The sequence below is a fragment of the Chaetomium globosum genome, genomic scaffold (assembly GCF_000143365.1).
Source record: "Chaetomium globosum CBS 148.51 scaffold_6 genomic scaffold, whole genome shotgun sequence".
Taxonomy (NCBI): Eukaryota; Fungi; Ascomycota; class Sordariomycetes; order Sordariales; family Chaetomiaceae; genus Chaetomium; species Chaetomium globosum.
In genome coordinates, this window is record NT_165981.1 from 2,503,106 (window position 1) to 2,528,692 (window position 25,587).

A 25,587-nucleotide genomic window follows, 5' to 3' on the forward strand; every position below is an offset into this window, starting at 1 on the left:
GATATCGAAGAGTTTACCGAAAGTGATGGCAAAAACCCGGCCGAAAGCCCCGGCCGCCCCCCCGAAGTTAGAAACAGCAAAAGAAAGAGAATTACTACCCAGCTTACAGTGCCCATTTAACATTAATGATATGGAGAGAAACCCGATTATCGTAACTGGCCATACTAGGCCGAACGCCAGACCGGACATCACTCTCCTCCTATGGAGCATCTAAAGAGGATCGAATATCGTTTAATCGCTCTTGTTTCCCCCATTCGATGATGTTACGGATATATGTACGAAATTGTACATAATGGTCTGGGTCCTCCCGGAGCCAGTGTATACCAGAGGCGTAAGAGCACCTCTAATCGTCAAAGGATCACTAACACTTAGATTCCTGGGAAATGGTCAAGGAAGTGTACATACGGCCCAGGAGAACGGGTCGACGTACCAGCAAGCCGGGTATATGAGTTATGAGCCTTCCCGAGGGGACTCCTCATGGGCAGCCATGTAGCCGCGGGTCGAGCTCTGCTGGCTCAAGCTAGAAACATGAGCAGGCAGGGCGGTACGGTTCCGGATGGTGGTTACCATGGACCGCCTCGGATACTGGGCCTTGCGCCGGCCTTCGTCGGCTCGCCATTCCGGCTCGCCCTTGGCGAGGAAAGATGGGGGGGGGTTTGCCGCCGGCGGCCTCGCCTGGACCTGGTTGCCATACGCGAGATAGATGGGGGGGTCCCCTAGCCGGCGCCGTTGCCGGAGATTGTATTCTCCTCGAGCGCGGCGCCGGCTAAAAGGGTTGTCATCGGCTGGCGGTAGCGCGTGGTGGCCGCGAGAACCCTATGGCGAAATGTTCGTGCCTCTGGCGCCCGGAGCGTTCATGGCAAGGGACATCGTCTCGTTCGAGTGTCGGCTGAGCAGGTTCTGCACAGGAGGATGGTGCGCGCGGATATGTTTTCTGCGGCGGGGTTAGTCCGAGTATGTACCCAGCATACGGGCTCGAATACTTCTTCCATCTCCCCCCCCCCGAGCTCCGCGAGCAGATCCTCTCCTACATCTGCGTCTTTCCCACAGGTATCCCAGTCGGCGGTGTCCCCGGCGGGAGGTGTGTGGCGCTGAGCCCCGGCGCTGCCGGCGTTACAGAGCATCTAGATAAACACCAACAACAACATCATGAAAGCACCTAGCATGATGTGCCGTTCGGGCTGCCCAAGAGGGCAAACGGAACCGGTCGTCGTCGACCGTTTTAGGAGCATTGCTAGCGTAGCTAGGTGGGAAGTAGTTGGGGATACTAGTCTTCGAGTTGAACCAGGGAATAGGGCATGTGGCTAGGGGAAAGGGGGCAGTCTGAGCATCTCGACTTCGTGGCTCGATGCCTAAAACCACCAGCGCATAGCATGGCCTGAGCACCGCTGGAGTCGTTCGATATTCGCCCGGGTTTCCGAGCTGGGCCTTAGGGGGGAGACATTTACAAAACCTCAAATGTGAGGTGCTCTGGAGCTGTATCACTGGTCGGGAAACCGAAGAAGAAGCGGCTCTTGAACTACCCTTAGCAGGTCCGAAAGACAGGAACTCGAGGTTGGCTGGGCATTATATCAAATACGTGGTCCATTTCCTACTAGACAGCGTTGGAGGAGGTTGCTCACCTGGCTGATGTCGGGCAATGATTCCTGTGGTTCATACAAAGAACGAGGGGGAAATAGTTGCAGGTGTCTAAATGTTTTACCGCATGATATTAAACTGTTTGGGTTTCCTTCCCTCGTCAAGGGGAGGGGGACATGCAAGTCGGGTGTGAGAATGGAAGTCCGCTTTGCTGGGACGTAGACTCCGTACATTATGCAGGGCAGTGTCCCGGCAGCAGCACCTTCACGCGGGTAATGAAATCACTGGCTGCGCAGAACAAAGCTCGAGCACATTACCTCAGGCGTAGAACTTGGGGTCAAGCAGCAATGGGTATAGATTATTGACTTTGCCATTATACATACAGGAAACACACGAAAAGGTTGCTTGGGCCTCCGCCCTCATTTTGCCTTCCGTCGTACCTTGAAGGTCTTGAGCGGATCCTTTTTCCCGCCCACCCTGAACGACCGCCCCTTGGGTTTCCCTTTCCTGTGTTTCCTGTCCTTGCCACCCTCCTTCTTGAACGGAACGAATCCGACGTGCTCCGAGGCCAATGCCTTTTTCCCGTCTTTCGGAAGTAAGTAGTCTGGCACGTGCTTGAGATGGGGTTGTTGTCGTGTTGTTCGACCCAGCTCTCCGTCGTGGCGCAGATGGGACAGTTCGGTGGGGTTCTCTTCAAAGTAGCTGCACGAGGTATTAGGGGTAACGTTATATGTGCAGGATATGCGAGACACTCACCGTTTTAGCGTCTCACTTCTCAGAAGCTCTTGCCGCAATTCTTTCGTCCTAGCCTCCCGGATCGCCACTTTGGTGACGGCACGCAACGCTGTAACCCGTCAGACACACTCTCGGCAAGTCAACACGCTCGGCAGACGTACCATCATTCATGCGGTATCGGAAGGCCTCCATCTGCGACTTGTTGAAGTTGTATGGCTCCAGCTTCCGGCCAAGCTTCTCCTGTTGTCTGGTGACCTTGGCCAACACCTTCTCGTCCTTCTCAGTGCTCTTGATTGCGGTTGGCCTGTGCTTGCCGTGGAATTCTTTAGGGATGACGAAGGAGAGTGCAATACCAGCACGGCCGGCTCGAGCAGTGCGTCCTATCCTGTGGGTGTAAGAGGAAGCTGATGTCGGCATATCGAAGTTGACCACAGCCGCGACGTTCTTGAAGTCGATGCCTGGGGCAGGTTAGCGGGCACTTTGTAGTAACCTTCATAGTGGCATACCTCGTGATACGCCGTATTCCTCATCCTTCTTTTGTTGCCTCCGCTTCTTTTTTGGTTGCTCTGCGCCATCCTCCTCGTTGTTCGACTTTTTCTTGGGCTCCTTTTCCGCTTCTGCATCCGCAGCTGCATCCCCAAACACTTCGCTCTTCTCGTCCGAGGCGATGATGATGTCGTAGATACCCTGTCGGTTCAATTAATTTCCTGTACTTCCACTCTTCTAGAGCCAACCCGACGTACCCGGTTGAATTCCTCGATAATCTTGATCCGGGTGTTGATCGGGAGTTCCGAGTTCAACACGCAACTCCTGATGCTGAACTGTTCAAAAAAGAGCTGCCATCTGTCAGCACACAGTCCCCCACCCCACGCCGAGCATCAGCCCATAACCCACCTTCAACCGATACGATCGATCGATATCCGCCACAAAAATCAGACACGGCCCCTTGATCAGCTGCAGCTTAAAGACCAGATACGAGACGAGCCACTTGTCGTCCTCGGCGCACTTGACATAAAACTGCGTCAGCTTCTCGTCCTCGGCGCCAAACTCCTCCTGCAGGTCCAGTACGGTCGGGTTGCGGCAGAAGATGCCCTTGAGGGTGTCGAGCTCGGCCGAAAGCGTCGCGCTCATCATGGTGGTCTGCACGCCCTTGGGCAACGCGCGCGCGATGTTCTCCATGTCCTCGTCGTAGCCGTACGATAGCACGAGGTCGGCCTCGTCCAGCACCAGGTACTGCAGTTGGGAGAGGGAGAGCGCCGACGAGTTGACGCTGTGCCATGCGCGGGCGGGCGTCGATACGACGATGTCGGGTACGTTGGCTAGGAGCGACCGCTGTACCGCGTCCGACACGTTCTCGGTCAGCTTGGCGGCGTGGATGTCTTTGGCGCAGAAGGCGGAGAATTGCTCGATCGCTTTGAAGACTTGGTCGGCGAGCTCGCGGGTCGGGACAAGGATTAAGCCAGCGGTAAAGGGAGCTGGGTCCGTCTGTAAGGGGTTAGGATGGTGGATTGATGATCAATGGGGTAGGAGGAGGGAGGGAAGTCTTGGGACACATACAGACTTGCGCTTGAGGATGGCGGAGAGGACTGGGAGCACGTAGGCGGCGGTCTTCCCCGATCCTGTCTTGGCTTTGCACAAGACATCCTGCCCCTGTAAAGCAAGCGGGATGGCCTTGCGTTGGACGAGGGTTGGCTTCTCGAAGCTCTGCTTTGCGACGGCCTGCACGAGGCGCGGGTCGAGGCCAAGTTCGGCGAAGGAGGGTTCGGCCTCTGTGGATGGTTTCTCGGCTTTGGCAGGCTTGGGCTCGGGTTTAGACGTGGCCGCAACGGGCTCGTCTTTGCTGTCCAATTTCCGCTTCATGGCGCTGCCGTGTATGGATCAGAAATGTGTCAATTCACGGCGGTGTTGATTTCACCGGCAAGTTTCAGGGTCCTTGTCCAACCAGAGGGGCCTCGACTTCGAAAAATTTGGGAAACCAGCTTCTGTTTGATGAGATAAGATAAGGAGAGCCCCCACCACATCTTGGCGCACCCCGCTTGCTCCACGAGCTTAATTTACCCTTGCAGGTTTGCCCCCGAAGCAAAGCTCATGAAACTAACTATTTCTCATTTTATCATCAAAAGGCTGTCTGTTTTTCACTAACATTTGATTGACTTTCCATTCCTCAACTACGCTCATTAAACATTTAACCCCCCAACCCCTCAAGGCGAAGCATACTTATACCCATACTTCGCCTTCGCCTCATCCACCAACGTCCTCGCCTCCTCCACGCTCTTCTTCAACTCCTCCAGCCCTTCCTCGCCCTTTAACGCGCCCTCCAAACTCTTGACCGAGATCTTCCACGGCTCGCCGCCGGGAACCAAGAACCCCTTCTCCACGGCGGGGCGCGCCAGCACGCGGTCCAGCCACGCGCGCACGTGGGGGAACTGGCCCGCCAGGTCCAGCCCGCCGTACACGGCCGCGTTCACCCACCCGACCAGGCTGATGTCGGCGATGCTGTACTTGCCGCGCCCGGGGCCCGCCACCCAGTCGCGGTCCGCGAGCCGCGTGTTGAGCACCCCGTAGAGCCGCTCGGACTCGCCGACGTAGCGCTGGATGGGGTAGGGGATCTTCTCGGGGGCGGCCCGGATGAAGTGGTTGGCTTGGCCTTGCCTGGTTTTGGGGGGGGTGGTTAGCTGCTGGGGCTCGGGAGTGGGATGGGAGTGGGAGGTATTGTCTGTTGACGACAGAGGAGACTTACATGGGCCCCAACCCGCCGTGCTGCCAGGCGATCCACTGCTCGGCGACGGAGTAGTCGTCTGAGTCGACGGGGAAGCTGAAGCGGTGCTCTGGGTCGTAGTGGCGGACGAGGTAGGTCAGGATGGGCAGGCCCTCAAAGACGGCGAAGCCGTTGCGGTCGTGGTCGACAATGGCCGGGATGCGCCCGTTTGGGTTGATGGCCGTGAACCACGGCTGCTTCTGGATGTTCTTGCCAATGTGCACCGTCTGCACCGTGTAGTCTTTGCCGTAGGCTTCCTTGAGCTCCTCGAGGAGAATGGAAACCTTGACGCCGTTGGGGGTGCCTGGGCCGATGTTAGCTTACTTACGGCTGGGTGAGTTACTTGGGGTAGGGGGTTGATGACCCACCAAAGGTCAAAAGCTCAATGCCAGAGTTGGCGATGAGGCCGGTGGGATCAGCCATTTCGTCTGGTTTGGTTTGAAGATTGGGAGCGGTAAAGGAGAAGGTTCTCAATTGGGTTAATTGGGAGGGATTGACTGGTCGAAGATGAGATGAACTTTGTTGTAAGTGAGGAGTGTTGGCTAAAGGCGCGGTGTCACGATGAATGTGAAAGCTGCGAGTGTGATGGGAATTGATGAGAACAGCTCGGAGGGAGGTGGTCTGGCTTCTTATCCCAAACCCCGCAAACGGACTGTGTCGTATGAAAAACATGGCTGCTGCATATGTCCCGATCTCGCGCAATCGGCCTCGCCCTTCTACACTACATAGGAGTTATAACTCAGCACTGTTTCGTAAGCAGCCGTCTCGCAATCCGACGCCGAATCTTCGTGATCGGCTTGACGTGATTATTCAGACCGGGCCCCGCTCTCTGTGCCGAGTGGACAAGCGATTGGAAATCCACTCATTCTTCCAACCTCCAACTGCTTGCTTTCTAATCATCCGCCGAAGAGAAACGAACCGATTGGCCATCCACCAAAACGGTCCCGGGACGTCGATAGCACTCAACATGGTGGGGAGCTTGACCGAAGTCACCAGGACGGGACAGCGTAACAAAGGAGTTGCTTCGAGTCGGCAACCTCCCCCACTCGGTCTTTTTCACATCACATCACAGCATATCTGCGAGCAGCCAATGAGCACGGTCAATTCCAAATGAGATCCCTCGATTGTCAAGTTATTACACAATACTTTTCCAAAAGTCACCGGGGGAGACATGGCATCAAGCTACGGCCACCTGGGGGATGGCAGGAGGGTAGGCATATGAGATTTTGTTAATTCGAACCTCGGAGCGCCATGCCTATTCATAACCTCGCGAGAACAGTCACAAGTTCCGCGAAGGCCTAGTTCAACACAAGTAACATATGGAACACTACACTAAAACCTGAACGCCAGACCCTTCTTACCACGTCTCAGTCTTCCCGTGTGGCCAACACGATACCGACTCCCGGAACTAGCCTCGTGCAAAGAACTGACATACATAACAAGGCCTGATCCGACAACATCCTCATAGACGTGGCTATCTTTTGGTAATTGGCGCATCTGCTAATACCGGCGCTCGTAATCCCGAGGAGGTGGGTAGGGCTCTCGGGCGTACGGGTCGCCACCACGCGGGGGGAAGTCCGGGGGCGGCGGGCCCCTGCGGTCGTATCCTCGGCCGTTCATGTACGGGTCCGGCGGAGGGTAGTCCCTAGGTCCACCGCGGTAGGGATCGTCGTAGCGGCCACGCGGGGGCGGGTAGTCGTCCATCGGAGGTCCGCGACGCGGAGGCGAACGGTAGCCTCCCCTCCTGTCATCATAATAGTCCCGACGAGGGGGAGGGGTGCGCTCACGGTACGCTCCTTCCCTATAACCATCCCGCCGCGGGCTATACCCGCGCGGGGGGCCGCGCCGATCGTAGTCATCCCCCGGAGGAGGGTACGGACGACGCGGAGAGCGCGAGCGGGCTCGGTCGCCCCTAGGGATGTCGGGCTGCGTCTGCAGGGAGAGTTAGCCAAAGAAAGCACTCGACTAGGTTCGCGGACATACGTTGGCGACACAGATCACACGAGCATTCTTAAACTCGCGGTTGTCAAGCTTCTCCACCGCGCTTCTCAGATCGGCGGCAGTCTCGAACTCCACGAAGCTACAAGAGCGGTTAGCGGCTCTGGCCTATTCGTAACCGTGTGGGCTAACATAACGTACCCTTCGTTGCTGCCGTTGCGGTTGGTCTCGGAGTAAACGACATCAAGGCCCGATTGCCGGGCGAAGTCTTTCAGGTCCTAGAAGCCAGTCCATGTAAGTTGAGATCCTGGAGTCGAGATTGGCGATCCTATGTATGCGCGCAGAGCCAGTCAAGTCCAGTACAGCCAATATTGCCAGGGGAAAGGCGCAGAGGGTCTCCGGCCGAGAAGGCCCCCAAGCGAGCTCAAAGACACTGCTAACAGAACCAGGAAAAAATGACGGGATGCTGGACAGCGGTGAACCCCCGAGGAAGCATGCCGACCAGGAAGGCGGCCATCCCACCATCACGCCCTTGTGGCGGTGGGGAGTCCAGACCGATTGACCAAACCAGAGAGGGACGGGTTAGTCCATGCGGAGGGGGGTCCCAAGGTATGGCCCGTTCCAAAGCCTCAAGAAGGGGTGTCCATAATGTCCGTGGAAAACGAAGTGGGAGAGCTTTAACAGACCTGCCAGCTGGTATCATTGGGGAGTCCACTGATTTGCATGCGATGCGGTGTGCGACGCGGTCGTGGAGCGCTGTTACGGTCGTGGTTGTACCCGCCGCCGCCGCCGCCACCACCACCGCCCTGTTCGCGATGGCGCGAGCCGCGGGCGAACTGGACAGTCAGGCGTTCTCCCATGAAGTCGGATCCATCTTCACATGTCGTTGTTAGCTAGGGCAACCATGGTAGGGGGTATCGGGGGTTCCTGAGCAAGAACTGGGACCTCGAACGTACGGAAGGCTGGTGACGGGCGCGTTTGGTTAGCGTGCGATCGCTGGAGGAGAAAATGGGGACACAAAGCTTACCTGGGACAACGTCCCGGGCGTCCATGGCGTCCTTGTATTCAATGAAACCGAACCCATTCATGAGTTTGATTTCGGTGATTTCGCCGGTACCATGCGTGGCGAAATGCGCCTCGACGTCAGCCTTAGTAGCTGTGGAGGATCGTCAGTATCGACAGTGTTGTCGGTCGGAGCCTCGCCTGGGACAACGGGCGCTTGTCGCTCTCCATTTCGCAAAGGGCTTACCGTTCCGGGGCAAATTGCCCAGGTACAGGCGGGTCGACGACACTTCAGTCATTGTGTATGCTTGCGCGACGACGAAGTGGTAGATGAACAGGTGAGATGGAAGGCGGCAAGGACGTGGGGATGTTGGGAAGGCTCCGTTGTGGGTGGGGTTGGCGTCGAAGCTGGGGCCAAGGCGAGCCTCGCGGCTAACAGGGTGCCAAGCTGAGCGTCACTTGCGTGCGACTCGATGCGCGAGAGCAAGTCTCAATTGTTAGGTAGTAGGTATGGGTGTGCGGTACGGCCCAGCCGATAATCAGACAGGATGAAGGCACTTTTGACTGATGACCCGGGAGGAGGACGGATGAAAACCAGCACAAACCGGGATAAAAAGTCGGCTTGTTGTGACGATGGGGATGGGAGGAAAATTGGCGCGCATCCTGACCGCGAAAGAAGACAGGCCAGGCCAAGCAAGGTTCCAGCCGCAGTCCCATTGGATGTGGAGAGCTGGTCTGGGAGCCACTGCTTGTGCGCCGTCACCTGCTCGGTCGCGGCTGCCATAGGTAGGGCAGATCAGAAATGCCTTTTCCCTTTTTTTTCCTCCTTTCTCTTTTTTTCCCCTCCTTTTCTCTTCTTTTTGTCTTTTTCCCTCCACATTCTATTCTTTTTTATTCCTCTCGCGTGAGCTGCCCTAAATAAGCAAGGGTAAATGCCAAGACCGTGGGGAAGGGCCCAGGGCCCGCATGTTCACCGACGAGAGCGATTGACGACTCGGGTCTGATCCCAGGTGCAGCAATGCGGCCTTGCATGCTGCATCGCGGCGCGGCCCACCTTGTCAACTGGCTAACACAGATATGTACATACAATCCAGCCTTGCGAAGTTTCAGGCTAAGTTCACAATCCTGCTGTGGTGCTCGAGATATCAATATAAAATAAGTTGGCAACAAGAACCCACACCCCAACCACAGCAATCCCCCTCATTAGTGACATCTGTGATGACGAAGAATCAACGCTCCGTCCAACGCCCGCCATGCAAACCAAACCGTAAACCTAAACACCATGGCAATGCACAGTAAAATCAAGGCCCATTATCCCCCCTTCCAGAAGTGACAACAAAGTATCGCATCGCCTAAGTTACCTCATCCCCAAATAAGATGTCAACAACCTCGTCCAACAGCGTAAACGCCAGGTGCGCACTACTCATGTTAGCCTCACTCTCCCCAAATCCCTCCCAACCGATACTGTTAGAAGAAAAACTTACTTCAGCCTCGCATTATTAAACGCCGCAAACACCCTCCGGCTCGCGCCCTGCGCATTCACACGCCCCACCACACTGCCCACCAAATCCGGCACCAGCGTAGCCAGCATCAAGCCCGCCTCGGTGCGCGTCCTCGCCTTCTCAGCCTTGGTCCTGGGCACCCTGACATTGCTGCCATTGCGCGGCACTTCCCCATCGCCACCACCACCACCACCACCAGCGTTACCCGGCCACAGCGCCTGCTTCAACAGCCCCACATAGCGCAGCAGAGCATCCTCTTGCACCAGCGCCCTCACATTCTCGCGCAGCTTTCGCTCAATGGTACCGCCCAGCAGCTGGTGCAGCACAACAACAACCGCACGGCCACGCAGCCAGTTATTTCCGCGGTTGAGCTCAAAGACCTCCAGGAAAATATCGCAGATAGGCTTGACAAACGGGCTCAATTCTCTCGGCCCCCTCTCCACCACCACCACCACAACCACCCTTGGCCGCCGCGGTCAAAAGCGTTCAGCTCGGCCTCGGCCTCGGCGGCGCTCATCATGACGCCCGCGGGGCCGCCGGCTGCGGCGGCAGCAGGGTCGCCGTCGGCGAGGGCGGCCAGGGGCATGGCGCCGAGCTGGCTGGTGGCGGCGGCGATGAGGTTCTGGCCGGCGAGGGAGAGCTGGTCGAGCACGGGGATGCTGCCGAGGATGTCCTCCATGCCGTCGGCGACCGAGTCGTAAAGGCGCGTCATCATGTCCTTTTTGGTTGTTGTTGTCGGGGTCGGAGGGGGTGGTGCTTTGGGTGGTGGCGGTGATGACGCTTTGTGAGAGGAAGGCGCGCAGGTCGCGGCTGCGGCAGACGTCGGGGAGTAGGAGGAGTTCGCTGAGGTATTTCTCGAGGCCGACGCGGCGCTTCTGGAGGAAATCGCTTTGGAGTTTCATGACGACGCGCCGGCGGGGAAAGTCGAGGTTGCGCACTGACGGGTAGTGTGATCGGAGTTTCTGGTGCAGCTCGAGGAACTCGCTGTAGCGGCGGTGGACTACCCAGATGGCCGCGGGCATTCGCTACACCAGCGTTGCGCGAGACCTCGATGGCGTAGAAAGCCACCTACTTTGTCCATCTTCCTCCTTATCCAGCCGGATAGACTTGATCTTAATAGTGGAGCGTCCGTAAAGGCTGTTGTCGCTCTCCTGGATGACGTACTGTTGTCTCTGCAACTCCTTGCGTCGTATTTCTCTCTGTAGACTCGCTTTTGACTTGCGCAAGATCCTCAGCTCGGCGGTGTTGTTGGTCAACTCCGCCTTCCTTAAAAGCGAATTCACTACTGCGTCTTGAGCGTTCAGCTTGTCAATGTCGTTCGTCAGAGCCGTGATTGCCTCGGCAAGTCCAAGATCGCCAGGAGCGGCCTCGTGCACGGCATCAGCGTCGTCAGCATTTAAGTCGTCGTCCAAATCGGAAGGCTCGTCAGAAAGGAACTTTTCATCGTCGCCAAAGAGGTCATCATCGACAAACACGCCGATGCGTGATGCAGCGCTCACGAGCCCCAGGGACGCCAGGCTGGGTTTATCCTGTCCTTTCCCCGACCGGTCAACATCTAGCGAACCCCTACTTGACTGGGGAAGTTCTCCGGAGCGGCGAGCATCTAATGACCCTCGACTCGACCTCGGTTGCTGCGGGGGAGCAAGAGCATCGAGCAAATTGCCACTGGTTCTTGTCATGTCCACTGAACCCCTCTTCGGCCTAGATGAGGGCGTGGGTGCTGGTGATACTCTTTGCTTTGGCGTACCGTCTGCTGGCGAGAAGAGACTGCTTCCAACGTCATCATCAAACAGCGATGCCCTGAGGTCCTCCACCGTTGGCGCCTGGCTCTCCTCGAGAATATTATTCAGCGCTTGTTCCATTGCCTGGACGACCTTAGTGTCAGGCATCGGGGGCGTATTGTTCGCGTCCTGGTCGAGGCTCGCCACAGAATCGCCGAGCATATCATCACCTCCTTCGTCCTCGTCGAATAACGGGGGTGGAGAATGCGGCTCGCCCATCGACCGTCGCGGGTCAAAGTCAAGAGCGCCGTTAGCAGGCATGGTTTTCGGATCGGCGTTTGATACACCTCGCCGGTTGATGGGCCCAGTGTGCAATCTTGGGCCGAGGCGCGCCACGGGCGTGGGCTTAGAGGTATGGGGTGTATTACGCGGGAGGGGTGAGTGGGATCTCGCTCTGGCATTCGACAACGCGGTACGTTTAGAGGCATCCTCCGCGGCTAGCGCCTTGAAGAAAAGGTCAGACTGCTTGAAGTTCTGCAGATGCCGAGCGCGCATTTCTTCTAGGGCTGCACTTTGAGCCCGCAGAATCTCTCTTCTCGCCCTATAGTACTGCTCGGGTGTCGCCCGTTTGCCGGCTCTGAGAAACTCCTGGATGATCCGTTTCGAAGAAGGCGGGACGTGTAGCTCCGGCCTGCTGAGGTAGGCGGCATCGATCTGAGCAAGATCGAGCCTGTCCGATTCCGTCCACGGCGGTAATTGCAGTGGCAGCTGTTCTCCTTCCGGTCCATCATCCTCCAACGGATTACGAAAGCCATCCACGACGAGCCAAAACTGAACCATGGGCATGAGCCGCTGCCGGTCCATGTACTCCATAAAATAGGAGAGGGTAGATGGATCTCGCAGCAAGTCGACGAGTGACGCGTGCTCCAACCGAGACTCGGTCGGGACATCAACTTCTACCGTTTCTTGATAGGCTCGTCGGCTACCTCCAGCGGCCAGCTGTTGAACCCTTTGATCTAACATTCTCTTGCCCATCTCCAGGCGCCGCAAGTAGACCTGGTCTACATTCTCCTGCTGGGAGTCCCTCTTGAGTTGACTGGCGACTTCGCTCCGGAAGCGCCTCGCATCCGAGAGGTTGTTGACCTTTCTAATAGCCCTAATAAACTTCTCGAACCTCCGTTCGCTGTCCACAGGCGTCAAACGTGGAAAGGCTACTGGTTTGCCGGCCTTGGGGGTCGGGGAGGCGTGTTGGTCCAGGGCGGCACGCAGTCTCCGAACCGTGGAACGGTCCTGAAGCATGGTCCGCCCGTAGTTCTCCATCAACTGGTTCCATGTATCTGGTTCGGATAACATCTGCATCACTGGGAACAGGACTGCGCACGAGGTGACCTCCCGGATCAGTGTCGAAACCGCACGGGAAGCAAGCAGCTTCTCGGGCAAGACGATGGGCAGAATCTTTGACATTGTCTGACGCAGGTGGTCCTGCTGAGCCGTCTTGATGTCCGAGAAGGCCAGGCTCGCGGCCGGGTGCAGCTTCCCCTCCTTATATTTCGATGCAATAGCCAGGTCCAGTTCCTCCGTCTCGGTGACCGACCTGTTCAACTTCCGCCCTCTAATCGACCGCTCGGCATCGTAGAAATGGCGGAAGTGGGCAGTCAGGATGGGGACGAGGCGGGTGGTGAGCACCTCGGCGGGGTCCTGGGCCTGCAGCCGGTCGCGAAAGCGGAGGAGGGCACATCGTATGGCCTTGTCGACCTCGTCGGTAAACACGGGGTTATTGCTGATGGCCGAGTACCATGAGCGGATGAAATCGCGGATGATGTACTCGAGGACCTCGTCGAGAGCGGCCGACACCTTCGGGGACTCGGGATAGAGGGACGCCTTGGCGTAGGTTTGGCGGTGACGGAGGGCGGCAACCTCGGTCCTCCACGCGTCCGGGGCGAGAAAGGCGGCGGCCCTCGGTCGTGCTGATTTCCGAAATTGGCGGTGTCGGTTGCCGCGGGAGGTGAGCAGCACGAGGGCGAACAGGGCGACTATGGTTAGCAGCACACCCCCAACGAAAGCATGGCCCGCCCAGCGCAGCACAGGGAACCAATTAATCGCATAGCCCCAGGCGATAAAGCACCCGGCGCCAGCAAGTGCTATGTTTCTCCCTCGAAGGGCCATAATCTAGGGCAGACGACGGGCGGCTGTCGTTGCCGCATGTTTCGGCGGTGTCTTGCCCTTAATTACGTGGTTGACTGATCGTCGGTAGCTTATCGACCGGAGTGGAGGCGCGCCAACAATGCAACCAGGTGAGCTCACATATAACTCCTTGAACCAAAGACCCTAACCCTTAGTACATAAAGCCCCAACCCTGCTTGCGTACGGCCTCGACTCCTTTCACACACATCATTAAAATACCTACGATATATCGGCGGACGTTTATAATATACTTCGAGGATTAATTAGGTCTGCAAACTCCCTTCAACAATTGCATCCCGCCACTCCGAAACGCTGAGGAGACGTACCCTGGATCTCGATTTGAAGTCAACGGGACAGTCACCAAGGTTATCAACTCTTGGGTTTTAATTGTGTATAATAGGCACTTAGTTTGGTATATAATGTTTGGCGCTACTTCAGAAACCGTCGACTCACAAAGATAGAGACTCGAGGATCAAGCCCCTGTGGTCGTCTCTTCAACAACAGGCATACCGTTCACCAGGCCTCGAATACTATCATCATCTGGGAGCTCCTGCGCAACCTGCCATCGCAAATTGGCCGTCGAACCCTTCAAGAACCAGTAGCAAGACTCAGCTCGTTCGACCAACACCGACCAGTGAGCCAACACAACAAGGGCGGCAGGACACTTCCGCCACACCATCTGACGAAAGTGAGCCGGTACCCTCCACAGCCACGACGCCATGCCCATCCAGACAGTCCTCGTGTCTTCCGAGAAGTAACTTGAAGAACAGGACTCAGCCAGTGTATCAATCGCAGACAACGTGGCAAAGAAGTCGAACGCACTGTCCGGTTTCCCTAATGGTTCGAGCATCCGAGAAGGGAGAGAGCGGATGTGTTGTAAAAGCGTGGGAGGTACAGTACCAGTACCGGCTGCTATGGTACTAGCATTTGAGCCCCCTCCCTGATCGGCTGTACCTCGACCAGACGCTTCTTCTCCTGACATATCCTCACTACCAACTGCCGAGCGGAGGGCAAACTCCGGATCGGAACAACCTCGAATGGTGTTGATAAAGAGTCGCAACCGAAAAGGTGCCGCCGTCAACTCGGAAACCGTGGCTGATGCCTCGGACGACCATTGGCAACATTGTAGAATGCAAGCCATCTGTGCACCCGCCTTGGTTCCCTCGACAGGGGTGGAGCAAGACTTGCGCTTGGCCTCTTCCCATCCGGAAAAGAAATCTTGAGAAAACTGCGCTGCTTGAACGAAGTGCGCTTGCCTGATCGCTCCCTCTTCAGAAAGCGTGCCGGCGTGACTCGCCGAGATGGCTAGCAACCCGGACATGAGCCAGCCTAACTGCAAGGCTTGTGCAACCACGTCCACCTGCCAGTACGTTGAGAGTGAATTTTCGGAGCTGGGAAGTGTCGAGCTAGTTATGGTGGTGAAGTGATGAAAATACCGCAGCGTCCCCAGGTCTAGGCCGCCCGACCCGGGCTGCACGGGAAGACGTGGTACGGGTGTATGCGGGCGATCAGCTATTGTTGGGGAGGCAACAGATTCGATACCATCTTCAATCGCTGGTGGCACAAGTGGCGCCCCAGTCCTCTCCTGAAGTGGCCCGGACCGGACCTCGAAATACCTCAGCCTTGTTCCTCGGAAGAAGGTCTGAAGGAGTACTGGGCGGGAAAACGGCGGCGGCGGATCGCTCTCACCATGCTTCTCGCTCCAATGGCGCCTCATGCGCTTGGAGCTAGCACACAGATTCCCGCACCCGGCGGCTGTGCAGCCATAGCCCGAGATAGTGGGCAGGCCTTCCACCGGCAGAGAGCTTGCCGAGGGAAGCTGCACATCATCCGGTTCCAGGATTTCGAGCTGGGCAATGGCAGACAACAAACGTTGCCTCTCTCGGCGATAAACCTTGTGCCGGAGGAGATGGCTTCCAAGTGCACTCTTCTGAATGGCGTACTGGCACTCTCGGCAGATTAATACACGGTGCTTTGCATTGTACGCCAGAAGATCACCTGTGCCCAGAATGGTAGCCATGTTGGTTTCGAGGGCCCGGATTGTAAAGGCCGTCAGGAGCCTTGATCGAATGGGTCGGCAGCCAGAACCGCATGATGCCGGCCTGTCAGTGCTTAAGAGAGCTGGGGGCTTGCTTAGCTGAGTTTCCGGGCCCCTCGAGTGCTTCAGGGGTATTCGCTCCTATGCCAAGGCCATACAGGGGCAGAACAGCATATGCTGTTCCCACTTGATAAGCACAGCAACCCCTGGTCGCCTTCCCCTTGCGTCCAGAACGCCATATCGTGTTCTGGAACGGCACATGGGATTTGAGAACATCATGTCCCAGTTCTCCAACAAGAGTCCCCAAAGAATCGATCTATTATTGTTCTGACGTCCATTTCTCAAGCCGATGACCAATGTACCTCATCAGCGCCATCCCCCTTCAGCTACCCAATTTTGTAATCCAGCGTTAGCACAACATGGCACACCACCTTAGAAAGCGGAGGATGAAGCTGCCTTCAGGCTCGTAACCAGGCGAGGGAGGCATATAAACAAGTCAGAATGCCCACCTCCCTGACCATTTTCTTCCCCAACTCGCTACACACCACCTTCCCATCCCAGAGAAGTCTCTCCCACCAACCGCCAGCACAAACACCGCAACACTACACGCAGAGATGGCATCAAACCTGAACAGGGCCGCCTGGCTCCACAAGGCCGGCACTCCTCTCGAGGTGGGCGAGGCTCCCATGCCAACCGCCGGGCCCAACGAACTCGTTATCCGAAATGCCGCCGTTGCCATCAACCCCCTGGACTGCCACATGCAATCCGCTGGTGTCTTTGTCCAGCAGTGGCCTTCCGTTTTTGGCTGCGACGTGGCTGGCGTGGTCCACGAGGTTGGATCCGATGTGCATGAACGCTTCAAGGTTGGCGATCGTGTTATTGGGTATGTCCTTACCTACAGCCATCCTAATACATACATCCCTTACCGCCATCAAACACGAACAATCTCCTAACATCGAGGCCACACACAGACACGCCATCAACCTAACCAGCGGGCGTCCCCAAGACGGCGCCTTCGCCCTCTACACCACCATCCCCGCATCCAAAGCCGCCATTCTCCCCTCCTCCATCCCCTTCACCTCCGGCGTAGTCGTACCCTTCGCGCTCGAAGCCGCCGTCTGCGCCCTCTCGGTCAAACAGCCCGGCACGGCCCTCCCCAACGTGCCCACCCCCGCCCTCGGCCTGCCCTACCCCTCCCTCACCGACCCCCCAACCACCATCACCACCACCACCACCACCAACCCCCAAAAGACCCTCATCATCTACGGCGGCTCCTCCTCCGTCGGCTCCATGGCCACGCAGCTCGCCACCGCCGCGGGCATCCGCGTCCTGGCCATCGCCAGCGCGCGCAACTTTTCTCTCTGCCGCGCCTGCGGCGCCGCCGCCGTCTTCGACTACCACGACACGTCCTTCGTCGATGACGTCGTCAGCGCTGCCACAGCAGAGGGCGGCGAGTTCGTGGGCATCTTCGACGCGGTCAGCACGCCCGAGACGTACGCGAATGGGCTGGCCATGCTGCAGCGCTTGGGCAGTGGGCATCTGGCGTGCGTGCACCCGCCGCCGGAGGTGCCGGAGGGGGTGCAAGCCGGGATGATCTTTGCGGTGGATGAGATCGCGACGCCGGTGTGGAGGGATTATGTGACGGCTGCGTTGGAGGCGGGGAGGCTGAAGTGTTTGCCGCCGCCGCTGGTGGTGGGGAAGGGGTTGGAGTTTGTGCAGGAGGCGTTGGAGAAGTGTGCGCAGGGGGTGAGTGCGACCAAGTTGGTGGTGGAGCTTTAAGGGGAGGTTGACTGGGTCCTGCGCAACTGACAGTCACTGTCAACCCTGTCTAACTTTGAACTCTTGCTTTGGAAATGAGAATAGTCCCTGCGTTGATTTAGATTGAACTTTTGACTCCATGCTACTACTTTTTTATTTATTTCTAGCGTGTGTAAACACCCGTGTTGGCAGTCGCGTCGTATAGGGCTTCGAGGGCGAGCTTCATGTTGACTCAAAAAGAAGGCGGACAAGTGTAAGTTTCAATGGGTTGGCTGACTTACGGAGTCAGGTAAATTGGAGCTTCTAATTATCACTCCTGGTGAGATCGTGGTTCGAAGAATCTCTTGGACGGTTGTACCGTGGCTCGGACGCCTGGATTGGCACACGCCTCGACCAACCATCTTCAAGAAGAATCGAACCACTCGCTAGATGTGGGTTCTTGATGCAGGGAGCCGGAAGACCCCGCATCAGAGGAGGGCTGACGACTCGTCAAGAAACAACACCTCAACTCACCGGACAGAAGGGCCATCACAAGTGACCACCATGTCGATGACTAGGGCCAAGGCCACCCCTCTGGCTGAACTCGTACTACCAAACACCCAGTCTCAGACCGAAAGGGCCGCGGTGGACATCATTCATCATCCACATTTCCAAAGTAGCTTCGAAGTGGGCGGGAATATAACCAAAGGTGTGTCTATTCGGGACGGTATCAGGTGCCCCTCCGGTCGCTGATGTCAGGTATTACACAGCTCTCCCCATTCCTGGGTCAGTCCTCGTAAATGCCCAACTGTCCGGAAGCTCTCTCTGGGGCAAAACTGTCAAGTTGACCGCCAGACTTCATAATGGGGGGCTTCAGAACTATTTCCTCAAGGTGACCGACCATGCTTACCTGGGATAAAATCAAAACCTGAAAACCTGCTAAGCCTGTAGATATCAGGTCGTCTTCAATCTCGGCGCCGTCGGAAAGCATATGTGTAATGGAGAGTTCGAGTCTCTGAAAGCCATTCATGCCGTTTCCCCAGGCTTTGTGCCTGAACCGTATGCGTGGGGCGAGGTGACCGACGGGCAAGGCGACTACTTCCTCCTTGTGGAGTTTTGCCACTTAAGATGTCAGGTAAATCCCACTACTAGGAAGCCAAATCATGTGTTTTGAGTCCAGGAATTGATACTAAATAATAAACTTCACACAGCCCGCGGTTCCTGAGAAGCTGTCAAGTAGACTCGCTGACATGCACATGCGCTCGGTATCGCCAACGGGGAAGTTCGGTTTCCATGTTCCGACGTGCCACGCTAAGATCATTCAAGCCGTCGATGCGTGGGATGATTCATGGTGTGTGGTCTTTGGTCGCCACCTTGGTCATATTATCAACTTGGCATCATCCACTCTTCAGTGGGTTGAGTTTGACGTTGTCTCTGATTTGGTTCTCAAGAAGGTGGTCCCCCGTCTCCTGTTGCCGCTTCAGTCAGACAGAAGAGTGTTGAAGCCTACTCTTATTCCTGGCGACTGTTGGGACGGTAATACAGCTATGACCATGACGGGCGAGGTATTGATGCTTGATGGGCGGCTTTTACGATTGATATCAGGTATTGACGACCGTGTAGTGTCTACCAGGATATGACTACACTCTGCAAAATGTTCTGTTCTAAGGACCTAGAACAAGCGATGGTGCACTTAGAAGAACGCAAAACCCTCGAGGGTACGCTCACAGTTGCCAGCTCTGAAGATGAAGACGAGGAGGAGGAGGAGGAGGAGGAGGAGGAGTAAAAGAAGCAAGAATGAGATCATATCCCCCCACAGTTTGAACTTACAAAGTACTCGTGTCTTTGTTCATATTCCAATCATTTGATTAGCTTAGAGACTTGTATAGCAATTTCAGATTAGAAAAATTGTTATCGCATTTCCATTCATTACTCGAGTAATATTCCAGCACACGAGATAAACTCGCCACATACAGCTATGCTAGGTACCTACCTAGACCATAACTACCTACTATCTACTTTAGCTTACCTGCGCCACGGGATGTGTTTGGCCGCCCGGCCCCTCCAAGCAGCTAAACCCCCTAACGAAGCCTCCCTAACCCTTCGCGCGTATTTGACACAGGCTACAGCGGAGCAACAACTTGTAATCACGCTCGGAAGAACCGGAAGAGCTGGAACACCTGACATACCGCACTTGGACCTGGGCTACGGTAAACGCCAATACGCTTGAATTTGCGGTGTACGTGACCCATGCTGACATGCCCATGATGACTGGGTTGGTTACCTAGGGAGGTAGGTATGAATACAAGATGGTGACGACTGACGAGCCGGGCTTGCTGACATGTCAGCAAATGGAATAGAGATTACGATACGAAAGCTAAGACTATTTGATTTAGTGATACGCAGCCTTAGAGAGTAGGTATGTACATGGGCTAATGGACAAGATACGCGCACGCGGAAGCGAATACGCCCAGCGCACTTCATTCACGTCTACCACAGGTCTCAAATCAGTGATGGAAAAACGAAGGCGACAACAGAGGGAACTTGTAAGATGAAATCAAGTATAAGATGGGGCTGTTCTCCAGCTAGTTACCCTTCCAAGCTCTCACAGACTTGCAGTCAACGCCGCTCACACTGCATTGCGAACCACGGATACCTACAACGTAGAGTGGATTGAGCAACACAATGAACGACATTCTTTATCTCGTCTCCCTCGGGGCTTTGGCCTTGTCTCCGCTGGCAGCGGCCACTCCCACCACCCACACCAACTTCAAGCAATGCGTCCAGCTTCAGGTCCCCGTCCCGGTCGTGGCTACCAACCACCACTACACCATGATACCCCGGGTGGACAGCAACATCGACGCCATCGACTGGACTGTGAATGTCACGACGTGGTCGAGCAAGCCTGCTAGCGAACTAATCTCCGGTCCCGTGCCCATCAACCGCACCTTCAGTATCAACGCTCAGTTGTGCGTTCCATCGCAAAAGGGCGATAAAGCCGAGATTTTGCAGATCGCAACCCACGGCCAGGGCTTCGATAAACGGTGAGTGGTACATACCAGCAAGCTACTAGTTAGAGGTGCTAATCGGTGTCTGCTTGGTATAGCTACTGGGACGTGGAGATCAAGCCGGAAGAGTACTCCTACGTCGACGCTGCCGTCAAAAAAGGGTACTCGATTCTCACCTACGACAAGCTTGGTGTAGGCAAGTCGGAGAAGCCGGACGCTTACGACATTATGCAAATCCCGACCGAGGTCGAGATCCTAGCAGTCTTGACGCGGCTCGCCCGCAGCGGCAAGTTGATCAGCTCATCCAAGGTGCTGTCGAACACCGGTAACAAAGCCACCGTCACCGACTTCAAACCGTCCAAGATCGTCCAGCTCGGCCACGCGTTCGGCGCGTACCTAATCACGAGCATGCTCACGCTGTACGGAGATCTCGCCGACGGCGCACTCCTTTCGGGGTTCCTCGTCAACACCCAACTTGGGAAGATCGACGTCCTGACCTACGACCACGAATTCGCTCGTCAGCACGATCCAGTGCGTTTTAGGGAGTACGGGTCGGGATATTTCGTGCTGAACACGGAGAGCTGTATCCAGAAGCTATTTTTCCGGAAGGGCGCTTTCGAGCCCAAGATGCTGACCTGGGCCGAGAAGAACAAGCAGCCTGAGACTGTGGGCGAGTACGCTTCCGAAGGGAACCCGTCGCCCGCGCCTGAGTTCAAAGGGCCGATTCAGGTGAGTTTTTAAGGGGTTTCCTTGGTGTTGGGGCTTCGAAGATGTTTGGCAAAAAAAGAGATGACTGACTGTTTCGCCCATACAGTTCTTCAACGGCGAGTTCGACAACTTTGTCTGCGTTGGTGACTGCCGGGGGACGTATCTCGAGGAGGAGACAAGGAAGATGTATCCCAAGGCGTCGCACATTGAGTCTTACCTGCAGCCCAACACCGGCCATGTTCTGACCCTGGCGACCAACGCTTCTGCCGGCTATGAGGTTATGTTGCAGTATCTGGATTCCCAGAGGCTTTAGGGGAATGAGGGATGATGGAATTGGAGAGAAAGGCGGTAATGGGAGCTTTCAAGTGTGAGGAGTGCAACAGATAGAGCCATTTTCTGTAGCGTAATTTACAATCACCATGACCGCCGAGCGATTCACATGCCACTCAGGGCTTGGCATATCAACCCCACTACGAACTTCCCATCCTCCCACTTGACTTGCAAGTAGGTAGTTGCACACTCACTTCCCATCGTCAACTCACTTGGGCATACAGCATCTCACATCCCAACTCTCCAACCCCCACCCCCACCATGCTACCCCCTCAGCAGCGAGCCCCTACCCTTCTCTCCCCCGCGACTACTCCTTCCCCCCCTTCTTCACCCGCCAAACTAACCTCACCACCACCACGCCCAGCTTACCAAATGGGCCCAACCTCGTCCTCGCCTACTGCCGCCACCACCGCATCTTCAAGCTCTCCCTCTCCGGCCGCAGCGGCACCACCGGCACCACCACCACCGACCCAACCACAACCACCACCATAACCCCTGACACCAACAACGGCACGCGCGACACCACCGCGCTCTTCTACAACCGACGCCTCGACCGCGGCCTCTCACACGCCGACATCCGCGAGGTGATCGACTTCCTGCGGCGGGACGGCCGCGCCGAGTACGTGTCCGCGCCCACCTCGGGCACCACCACCTTGCCCATCGGTATACCGGGAGGTGCTGGTGGTGCTGGTGCTGATGGTGGGGGAGGGGGAGGTGGAGGTGGTGGGGGAGACATGGCGTGGATCTACTGGCGTACGCCGGAGGAGTGGGCGTCGTTGGTGGAGGGGTGGGTGGAGAGCACGGGCCAGCGGGGGAGTGTGTTGACGGTGTATGAGTTGGTGGAGGGGGATGGGACGAGGGGGAGTGGTAGGTTTCTTTTTCTTTTCTTTTTTTTTTTTTGTTTCTTATTCGGCTTTTTCCCTTGCTTTGGGTGGTTTTTGTCATGCCCATTGTGGACATGCTAACAAGATACAACACAGAATTCCACGGGATGGACCAAGAGCTGCTGCGCAAGGCGTTGAATGTGTTGGTGAAGCAGGGCAAGGCACCAGGTTTTCGGGCAGGAGGATTCATTGGGAGTCAAGTTCTTTTTGAGAGTACAGTCTTCATTGGAATCTGGTTATCCGACGGGAGTCAACGAGTTAAGACTAGCGGCCTTCAATGCCAATCGGCATAGTCAAACGGGACTCAAACAAACAGCAAGACAACGCCCGAAAAGCACACCCAACGCCAGGCTACCACCACACCCACCACCACCCCGTATCTCCTACACTACTCTGACATCCGGTTGCTCATCGAATACTTCGGATCAAACGACAACTCCTGCCGCATCGCCACATCCAACAGCCAGTCAGCCATGACAATCCGCGGTTCCATGTTCCCCTTGCGCGCCATCTCTTGGAACCGCGGCCACAGCTGCCTCTCAGCCGGCGTCGCCCCAGTCAGCAGGTACACAGGATCAGGCCCCGCATCGCCGTCGTCTTCTTCCGTGGCCGGCTTGATGGTGGTGCCGCTCCTGGCGCGGTAGACTTTAAACATAGCCCCGTTGGCCTCGGCGATGTTCCTGAACGCGTCGACACCGTTCGGGATCTCGGCTGTGCAGTAGATGGGCACACCCCACAGCAACCGGCCGCGGTTGGCGCGCGCTCGGTTCACCGCCTTATCGATGCTCACGCCGAACCGCGCCTCGTTGGCCTTGTCGACTAGCAGGTGTTCCTTGATAGGGGGACGTTTGCCCGACTCGATGCAGGCCGTGATGAAGGACGAGTTGATCACATCGGGCCCCTTGGCGAGACAACGGAGGAACTTCATCGTCCGAACCATGCTGGGCGCGGCGAGGTAATTACATGGCGTGTTCTCCTGCACGATTTGGATACCGAGGGAGCGGAGTTTTCTCTGTAACTGTAGTTAGTAACAAGATCGAACTGCAGATGGTAGAGTGACAAACCCTGTCGGCCTCCTCGGTCGCTTTATTCTCCACCCACCGCTTATATCCCGTTAGGCAGATGCGCATATCGATCTCCGGCAGCGATACCTTGGCCCGTTTGGCCGGCCGCTTGTTTTCTTGCTCGTCCTCGAGATCGTCCGCCGCCCTGCTGGCCGGGCTTGAACTCCTGTCGGCCCGCTCCTTGTCGAGTTGGTCAGCCGCACGCTTGCCGCCCCAAATACCGTGGCCGTCCTTTGCCATACGCTTCTTTTCTTTCTCGTACAATGCGATATCCGGCGCGAGGTCTTGTAGTTTTGAAAGCGCCTGAGCTTTCGCGCTGCGGCTTGCGCTCGACATGACAGACGGGGTATCATTCTCCTTGCCGGACCGCACGTGGCGTGCCTTTGCCGGCGTTGAAAAGTTCCCCATTGCTGGTGTGGCTCGTGCCTTCTTGACGGATTTCGCCGGCGCTGGGCTCGAGTCCTGCATAACACTAAAATCCCGGTCCAGGCCCACGTTGAGGGCGTTCTTCTGGGCGCGCTCGTTGATCTTCCTCTTCTTTTTGGCTGCGTCGTCCATGTGCTCTTCTCCGCCGGGATAGTACCTTTCCCGCAGAGTAGGCTCATCAAAGGATGTCTGGCCAATGACCTCGCCTAGATTTGTCCGTGGTGGGAAATGTCGGTATCGTTGATTGCTAAGGGGCAGGGGTTGACAAGCGGCGTAGCTCTCCTCAATCCAGAAGTGGTTGACAATCTCAATGTTCCAGTCCTTAGCCGCTTCGCATTTCTCGCTGTGCATCCTTGCTGTGATAAGATGCGTGTTTTCCGCCTTCATCGTCCGCGTGTACGTCGCGCCTGCTGCCGTGATGAGGTTTTCTAGGTATATCCGTGCTTCGCCTCCGTAATTTGACAGTGTGATCCGCATGTCCTTAAACCCGGGCATGCCGCCCCTGGGGATCGGGTAGTGGAGGAGTCGCCGAAAGGGTGAAGTCCACTCGTTGTACACCATTAGGTGATATAGCCATGACAGGTTACCCACGTCCTTCCCTTGCTGCGATGCGCGAATGTACTGGTCGCCCTCTCGGTAGTGGCAGACGAATATATCGCAGTCTTCGACCGCGTCGACAACCTCTCCATCGCCCTTGGTGATCTTGTCCGTGATCGTCTTGCGCAGCATGTTGTTGATAGGTAGATCCCATGAGAGCATGATCTTTTTCTGCGCGAAGACAACCAGTTTCTCGGCCCCTTCGGTCTCGTACGGGCCAGTTGGGACTGCCGATACAGCGCCCTCCAGCTGCTGGCTCAGGGGGACTTTAATAGCGTCTTCCGGCGCCTTCAGCAAGATCTCGGGGTCGGGTAGGAGGTAGGGGCCCTCGTCGATTCGCTTTCCCAACCGAAAGCAGTCGTCGAACCTAGTACCGATCAGTTCCACTCTCCGCGTAGCGAGATATTTTTGAACACCCTTACCAATGAGGGAGAACGATTTTGCACTTCAGGTTCTTTTTCTTGGCCTCGATACATTTAGGATGGTCCAGGGACAAGGCGCACACATGTGTGGTCTGGCGCGACAGGTCCTTGGATTCCATGCCGCCGAGAGCCATAATCGCGCCGGCAATGGCTTCCTTGTCCGTGGTCGGGATATCCGCAGATGTGAGGACGACGTTGGAAAAGATCATCCTGGGGTCGGGCGAGAACGGGCGGACCTGGGCGACCTTGCTACGGGCGATGGTTGCCTTGATCCAGTCGGACCTGACGGTCGGGATCATCATAGCTTGGGACTCGGCATATTGGTCAAAGTCGATGGTGTTGGAGATGATGTGGGTGGCTTGAGGGATACGGATTTTGCCCTTCCGATCCGGCTCCAGGATCTCGGCGCCATGTTGTCTGACAATTTGGGAGAGCTGTTGGGGTTAGCGACAGCTGGAGTGTTTATTGCTGAATCAAACGCGCACCTGCGAAATCAGTGTACTCGACAATGACTTGCTCTGAACGAAAGCAATTAGGCACGAGTCGAGCAATCCCGGCCGTTGGTTTCCGTCTGTCATTTTAAAACCAGCGGGTGTGCAACGCGCTCCTGACACGCGTTTGCATTAAGAGGCAGGTCTTCAGGTCACTCAGGTCGAGAGACGATCGTAAGTTGGGGAGAATTGGAACCAGGGGCTCAAAGACAAGTTCATTGACAAAGCGTGCTGTCCCAGTTTTCAACCTGCAGCAAATGACACAGCGTGGCAGGTGCGGGCAAGTGTTGTGCTAAAGAGACGCGCCTCAAAAAAGCAGTGGGGGCATGCGGCTGACGCGAGGCAGCCGCGTCTCACATGACCAAGCCCATTTAACCCTGGACGCGGGCGTGGGGTCAGGGGAGGGGGAGGGTTGCAAGTCTCAGAGCTTAATAAACTCATTCCACCATTTTGAGGAGTCACAA

General features: G+C 56.4%; 7 protein-coding genes across 7 annotated transcripts; 2 read left to right on the plus strand and 5 right to left on the minus strand.

Annotated features, from left to right (window-relative positions):
- Positions 1-450: 450 nt before the first annotated feature.
- Positions 451-5,494, minus strand: CHGG_09127 (uncharacterized protein; the record flags this gene model as incomplete). Its single annotated transcript, XM_001227053.1, has 13 exons — positions 451-816; positions 963-1,124; positions 1,623-1,646; positions 2,019-2,280; positions 2,335-2,422; positions 2,475-2,693; positions 2,820-3,000; positions 3,057-3,134; positions 3,208-3,798; positions 3,871-4,177; positions 4,531-4,965; positions 5,054-5,375; positions 5,440-5,494. 13 exons carry the CDS (start codon positions 5,492-5,494, stop codon positions 451-453), a joined length of 3,090 nt encoding a protein of 1,029 aa, XP_001227054.1.
- Positions 5,495-6,571: 1,077 nt separating this feature from the next.
- CHGG_09128 (uncharacterized protein) lies at positions 6,572-8,310 on the minus strand (the record flags this gene model as incomplete). Its single annotated transcript, XM_001227054.1, has 6 exons — positions 6,572-7,003; positions 7,055-7,151; positions 7,211-7,287; positions 7,696-7,883; positions 8,037-8,165; positions 8,259-8,310. 6 exons carry the CDS (start codon positions 8,308-8,310, stop codon positions 6,572-6,574), a joined length of 975 nt encoding a protein of 324 aa, XP_001227055.1.
- A 904-nt stretch (positions 8,311-9,214) lies between these two features.
- Positions 9,215-13,400, minus strand: CHGG_09129 (uncharacterized protein; the record flags this gene model as incomplete). The annotated part of the gene is made up of 5 exons (XM_001227055.1): positions 9,215-9,284; positions 9,496-9,783; positions 9,966-10,231; positions 10,293-10,513; positions 10,586-13,400. The coding sequence occupies 5 exons, from the start codon at positions 13,398-13,400 to the stop codon at positions 9,215-9,217; spliced, it is 3,660 nt and encodes a 1,219-aa protein (XP_001227056.1).
- A 490-nt stretch (positions 13,401-13,890) lies between these two features.
- Positions 13,891-15,438, minus strand: CHGG_09130 (uncharacterized protein; the record flags this gene model as incomplete). Its single annotated transcript, XM_001227056.1, has 1 exon — positions 13,891-15,438. One exon carries the CDS (start codon positions 15,436-15,438, stop codon positions 13,891-13,893), a length of 1,548 nt encoding a protein of 515 aa, XP_001227057.1.
- Positions 15,439-16,070: 632 nt separating this feature from the next.
- CHGG_09131 (uncharacterized protein) lies at positions 16,071-18,979 on the plus strand (the record flags this gene model as incomplete). Its single annotated transcript, XM_001227057.1, has 7 exons — positions 16,071-16,339; positions 16,428-17,202; positions 17,420-17,467; positions 17,644-17,902; positions 18,138-18,328; positions 18,405-18,544; positions 18,817-18,979. The coding sequence occupies 7 exons, from the start codon at positions 16,071-16,073 to the stop codon at positions 18,977-18,979; spliced, it is 1,845 nt and encodes a 614-aa protein (XP_001227058.1).
- An 899-nt stretch (positions 18,980-19,878) lies between these two features.
- On the plus strand, positions 19,879-21,222 carry CHGG_09132 (uncharacterized protein; the record flags this gene model as incomplete). Its single annotated transcript, XM_001227058.1, has 3 exons — positions 19,879-20,237; positions 20,300-20,930; positions 21,016-21,222. The coding sequence occupies 3 exons, from the start codon at positions 19,879-19,881 to the stop codon at positions 21,220-21,222; spliced, it is 1,197 nt and encodes a 398-aa protein (XP_001227059.1).
- Positions 21,223-22,511: 1,289 nt separating this feature from the next.
- Positions 22,512-25,210, minus strand: CHGG_09133 (uncharacterized protein; the record flags this gene model as incomplete). The annotated part of the gene is made up of 4 exons (XM_001227059.1): positions 22,512-23,135; positions 23,188-24,577; positions 24,633-25,066; positions 25,118-25,210. The coding sequence occupies 4 exons, from the start codon at positions 25,208-25,210 to the stop codon at positions 22,512-22,514; spliced, it is 2,541 nt and encodes an 846-aa protein (XP_001227060.1).
- Between the last annotated feature and the right edge of the window lie 377 nt (positions 25,211-25,587).